Source organism: Tarenaya hassleriana, unplaced genomic scaffold, assembly GCF_000463585.1.
Source record: "Tarenaya hassleriana unplaced genomic scaffold, ASM46358v1 Cleome25, whole genome shotgun sequence".
In the NCBI taxonomy this organism is placed as follows: domain Eukaryota; kingdom Viridiplantae; phylum Streptophyta; class Magnoliopsida; order Brassicales; family Cleomaceae; genus Tarenaya; species Tarenaya hassleriana.
The window spans coordinates 1,360,597-1,366,596 of NW_010965775.1; the positions used below are offsets into that span (position 1 = coordinate 1,360,597).

The window sequence follows — 6,000 nt, forward strand, 5'->3', positions numbered from 1 at the left end:
TTTCGAAAATCACCCAAACTAGAATCCAATTATGCAAATTTGCGTGTTTTATAATTGCGTAAAATGCTGACTTGATTGTTACTGATTTCAATATATCCCAAATATCATGGTACATCGATTGATCTGTCTGGTTTACAACTAAAAATTTTCTTATTATTTATCAAAGTAATGATCTAATCTTTCTACTACAGAATGCATTTCAACTTTCTTTCTTCACGTGGAGCATGATAAGCATTCTTTGTCATTGTTTTCGATTAAATTTCAAATGGTAAGTGATAAAATCGGTTGTTATCTACAATATGAATTCAAACTCAAGAACTGTTTTCACGAAAGTACGATATATGTGATCCGTAGTAGAAAGATTAGATCTTTTCTCTGGCTTTCTACTACAGAATGCATTTCAACTCAAGAACTGTTTTCACGAAAGACAATATCTAATGATATATATATATTTATATTAGAAGTGAAATGGTCATTATTCTTTCCTTGAATTAATATTGTGAAAGTGAAAACATGAGAAAATGATGGTTACAAATCTGAAAATCCATAGAGATGATCCTTGTGATAATACTTCAATATTTATTATATTTCAAAGTTATTATATACATATATAATGTTCAGATGTAATTATTGAAATTAAAATACAATTTTCATAACTATTAACTAAGTGTTTTTCAAAAAGAATAAACGAAAAATATAAATAAAATATCGAAGTGAAACAGGGCAAAATTCGTTCAGAATAATTATAATAGGTTTGAAAACTATTATACACATATATATATATATATACATATATAATGTTCAAACGTAGTTAATGAATTTAAAATACAACTTCCACAACTATTATATGAATGTTTCTCAAAAAAATTAAGAAAAACATAAATACAGTATAAGGACAAAATCCGTGTAGAGTAATTATATTAAACTTGAAAGCTATTATATACATATATAATGTTAGTTTTAAATTAAATGTAATATATTTTATGTTGATTTTATATTAATTTTTATTCTTAAATAAAAAAGATTTATATATATATATATATATATAAATAATAAGATATTATATTTTTTCGAAAATGGATTTTGAACAGTTTCCGTGCAGAGTAATTATATTATATTTTTTCGAAAATGGACATAAGAACAATATTTTTATAAATTTTACAATGCTCTTGACTTTACGAAGGACATACAAATGATTCCTCCTCGGATCTATTGAATATATAGAGACATAATTTTGACAACCTTCCAAATCACAAATATAGACCACTGCATCAATCGGACCCGAAACGACGAGCAAATAAGACCTAACGAAACCTGTGAACAGGATAAAACTGGTAATACATCCAACACTAGGTCCCAGAACACCAAACCATATGAACCAAGCCAAACCGGATCACAACCCATTACTTTTTTTTTTACTTATCGACCAATCTTCAAACCCAACAATCCCTAATTTATTTCATTATTATTTTATTATTTTTAAGGTGTGTGCTATATGAATATTTGAAAAGGATAAAGTTTATTTAAAATTATTTGTTTTGTTGTTTTTATGTCAAAACAAATTTTGTACCATTATTTAGATTTTTTTTGTTTTATATGTTAAGATGATTGATATTTTATGTTATATTTTGTTTGAATATATTTTTTTATTATAAACGTTTCAAAAAGTTTTTCAATATTATAACCGAGGGGCTGAGATGCATTACAATTCAATATATCCTGAAGGAGGTATGATCTCTCTGTATATAAATCATTTTTTAGAACTTGCAGGTATTTTAAGATAAAACTTTAAAAAAATTTCTGGATCCGCCACTGTATACATATATTTGTGCATACCCCTTTTTTGGCTGCGGGTTTAATGGTTTCTTTGTTTTTTTTGGGGGGATAAATTTGGCATTAAAAATAAATCTTCGCTTACGAGTTAAAAGGAAATTCACTTATTAACTTTCCATCTATTGACATTTGCGCACACCGACTTTAATTTGTAGGTACGCCCACGTGTGAAAAGATAGCTTAGAAATAGAATATATGTATTTATTTCACTAGCTTATTTGAAAGTTTAAAATGGGCCGGTGGTTAGAATAACCCAATCAATTTTATAAATGGGCACGTCACGTGCAAAGGTGACCCTTTTGAGAGTTACAGTTTTTTGGACTACTTTGATAACATACTTAGAAATATTTTTCAGTGATATACATATATTCTTAACCTACAATTATCTATTATTGACATCCTTTTTCTTTTTTTAAACTTTTATGTAGTGAATATATACTGTATTTTAGTAGTTTCAAGGCATTCGGTTTGGTGTCAATTTAGGCGCGAGACCCGAAGTCCGGTCCGGCCCGGCCCGAAAAGTAACGGGTTTCGGACCGAAGCTTCTTGATCTAAAAAAAATCGGACTTTTTTGCCGGATTCAAATCAGGCTTCGGGTTTGAGTCGGGCCAATCCGAAACCCCAAAAATAAAAAAAAAAAAGAGAGAAGAAAATAACATTTACAAAGAAAGACTCGCGGGTCGGTCCGTTCCAACCCGATCCGACCTGAGCCCGAAATGCATAGGGCCGAGCTTCGAGCTTAATTATATAGGTCCGAACAAATCGGGTCGGTCCGAATTCGAATCCGAAACTTCCGAGCCAAGTATGAGCTCGGGTCGGGACGGCCCGATTGACACCCCTACATTCGGTAATGGATAAAATATTTGAATAATAATAAATTAACTAACTAAAAAGCAATATGTTCAAAAATAAACTCCAGCCTTACCTTGATTTAGATATATAAAAAAATTGATATAAAAGTTAATTGAACATTGAATTTGAATTGACTACGAAAACCAGAAAGCAAATCAAAGAATAGTTAGAAAATGATAAGATTTTAAGGAAAACAATTATCGAGTTGGATTCAGAATTATTTGAAGTAAACAAAATTTGTATTTAAAAATAGAATCTGTATGTTTTTTAAATAAAAAATAATTAACCTTGACCCCAAGAATTTTATCCTTCCTTATAAAATCATAATAGATTGGAAAATGGGGATAACTAGATGTTAAATTATTTAAAATGCAGTAACAATTGACATAATAAAATGAACATTTGGTTGGCATTTCATTTTATTTTTTTCACGGTCAGCATTTAATATAGTAAATCCAAATGTTGGCACACAGGTCGTCTATTTATTTTATCATAATCCCAATAATAATTAAAATCTATTTACCACAAGAAAAATGATAATATTAAGTAATAATTAATAATTAAGAAAAAAAAGTGGAGGTATAATATTCCCATTAATTTAAAAGAGAGTGAAATTCTTTCTTTTTAAATTCTATCGTGTTCCCATACTAAATAAACCTAGAATTAATCCACAATTTTCCCTAAATCCAATTAATTATGTTATTTAAAAGAGAGTGAAATTCTTTCTTTTTAAAATTCTCTAAAAAAATGGAAGAAAATAGCGTGATGATAGCATCAATGAGAAGATGACACGTGGAAAGATCGCGGCGGGTGTTTGTATCCCTTGAAAAGTGCGTGTTTTAACGATCATCTTAACCTTCCCCGATTAAACCAATGGCGGTGTGAACGTCAAATCTTCCGGCTTTTCATCCTTTGCCTTCTGTCTTCTCAACGAATTCCAAACCTATCTTCTTGGGTTTCTTCCTCTTCTGCTTTTTTTTTCTTTGATCCAAAACTTTTTCATTCTGGTTTCAGCGATCTTCGTCTCTTAGGTTTCCGAGGTTGGTGTTCTACATCATTTTCCTTTTTTTTTTCTTGGGTTAATTCTCTCTGTCTCTCTCTCTCTCTTATTGTATATATATCTTCGACAACTTGGAAAAATTTAGAAAATTTCCATTCTTTAGTTTATTGGGTTTGTTGGGTTTTTGGTGGATTTGTTTTCTTTGGTCTCCGGATGATCATTCTGGGCGGCAAATATAACGAAAGTCGACGTTCTGGGGTTTTAGGGTTTTTGGCGATTTTTGTCATGTTCCGGGGCTTTTGACCCTTCATCCCACGGAAATTTGCTCTCTCTCTCTCTGGGTTTCTAGTTGAATATCGATTCCTTTTGGGTCTTTCTGGGCAGGTAAGTGATATTGTTTCTATGTAATCTCCAAAAGGATGCCTTGTTCTGTAACTTTATGGAAATTCAGTTTCATTATTGTTTCCGGTGAAGCCAAACCTTGTGTCATATACTTCCATGGGGATGGATAAAAAGATGGGTTTCTATGAAAACTACAAAGTTGAATCATTGTATGCATATATCAATTGGTATATACTTAGCATTGTGTCAGATTTTCTAAGGTAGAGTAATTACGAAGTATTGTTATTGCCATTGATCCGTTATGTGGTTCATTACTCAGCGTGAAGGTTGTCTGGTTAGCTTGAGTTCAAGAGACATGATCATCTGTTCCTTTGTTGCCTTTTACAGTTGGCGAGACAGTTCTCGAAAGCACGGGCCGCAACTGAGATAACCTCTTAGCCTATAGAGTAATTGTTATTCTGCGGTGAGATGGGGCAGGAACCTGATCCAGATGTTGTTAAGTGGGGACTTCAGGATCTGGAGGTTTGTACTCTTACCAATGCTGGTTGTTGCGGTAGTGTTACTCGGTATGCGACAGGCACTGTCACTCACGGCTGCATTAGAGAAGGTTACAACGGAGGTTTGACTGGTTATGTAGAAAACGATGAGGTTATTGCTCAGCTTTACCAGGAAGAATTGTCTAGAGTTGCTCAATCAGAGGCATTGGGATTCAATAATCCCAGCCGGTCATCCGTTGTTTCACAAGAATGGCCTCGTTCAGAAGGTGGATATTAAGGTTTCTTGTTCAGAGAATCATCTGTACAGTCATCGGTCAAAATTTTATTTGAAAGAACAGTCCGATAATTAGTTTATGATTATGGATTATTTATTGTCTTCAGGGCAAGAAAATCGAGGGAAAGCCAGTAGTAATCCTGAGGGAAGTGAAAATCGTAAAGATTCTGGTGATATGGAAGATAGCAATTCTGCAAGGATAGGAAGCCAAGAAGGAGCAAACTCCCCTGCACGAGATACACTGCTCATGGATGATGACGGTGATCCTCTGCGTTCTGTAGAAATAGAAGAAGAAGACTCATGTTCGTTGGATAATGAAGTCGGAAAAAGACTGAACCAGATGGTCCCTGTTCCTGTAAGTACATGTCAGCTGCAATGGTTTATATCAACTTACCGAAAGTTTTCGAGTTGAGCATTTTCAGAAAGGGAACATTCTTCTTCTTTCCTGATTAGGCTGTATCAGATTTAATTTTTTGCTAAAACCGGTGTTCAAATGTCTTTTTTTTGGTAGCATGTTCCGAAAATCAATGGAGAACTACTACCTACTGAGGATGAACAGATTTCAGATCATGAACGGCTACTCCAGAGGTAGTTTCAGAATTGGTATATATAAGTTAGGGATCCTGGAAATTATCACTGGATTTCTATTTTTAGCTAATATCTTTCCATCTTTCATTTATACTCACATGGTTCCTTATAATGTCATATTGATGCATTCTACAGACTACAATTGTATGGTTTGGTCGAGAACAAGGTTCAAGGAGATGGCAACTGCCAGGTTTGCTCTTTTCCTCTGTCCCCTTACATATATATTTTTAATATATATGTTAGTGTGTCTCACTAGATTCATATTGTCTCAGTTCCGTTCATTATCAGACCAGCTTTACCGCACTCCTGATCACCACAAATCCGTGAGGGAACAAGTTGTTGATCAGGTTGGACACACTCCAATGAGATCATATCAACGCATTTGGGATTTACGAACTTCTAATCTAATGTTTTTGATTGTTTACCAGCTTGCTTATAATCGAGAGATATACGAGGGTTATGTTCCTATGGCCTACAACGACTATTTGAAGAAAATGAGAAGGTTTCACACTCGGTTCCCACATTCTTTTTCTATAGATTTCATTGTATTGTTTGGACGAAAGCCTGCATTTTCTTTGCGATATCTGGGTGCTTGTCTTCGAAAAAGCAGGAAT

General features: G+C 33.3%; 1 protein-coding gene across 3 annotated transcripts in view; it reads left to right on the forward strand.

Annotated features, from left to right (window-relative positions):
* The first annotated feature begins 3,558 nt into the window (after positions 1-3,558).
* LOC104816422 overlaps positions 3,559-6,000 on the forward strand; it is a 3,400-nt gene continuing 958 nt past the window's right edge. Inside the window, exons 1-8 of one of the 3 annotated variants that reach the window (XM_010545247.1) lie at positions 3,559-3,725; positions 3,951-4,069; positions 4,415-4,790; positions 4,906-5,153; positions 5,310-5,386; positions 5,522-5,576; positions 5,659-5,733; positions 5,815-5,996. In XM_010545247.1, the coding sequence (XP_010543549.1) occupies positions 4,496-4,790; positions 4,906-5,153; positions 5,310-5,386; positions 5,522-5,576; positions 5,659-5,733; positions 5,815-5,996 (932 nt within the window). In that variant the 5' untranslated portion in view covers positions 3,559-3,725; positions 3,951-4,069; positions 4,415-4,495. The remainder of the gene's footprint in view (positions 3,726-3,950; positions 4,070-4,414; positions 4,791-4,905; positions 5,154-5,309; positions 5,387-5,521; positions 5,577-5,658; positions 5,734-5,814; positions 5,997-6,000) is intronic. The other 2 variants (XM_010545245.1, XM_010545248.1) reach the window with 2 other exon arrangements.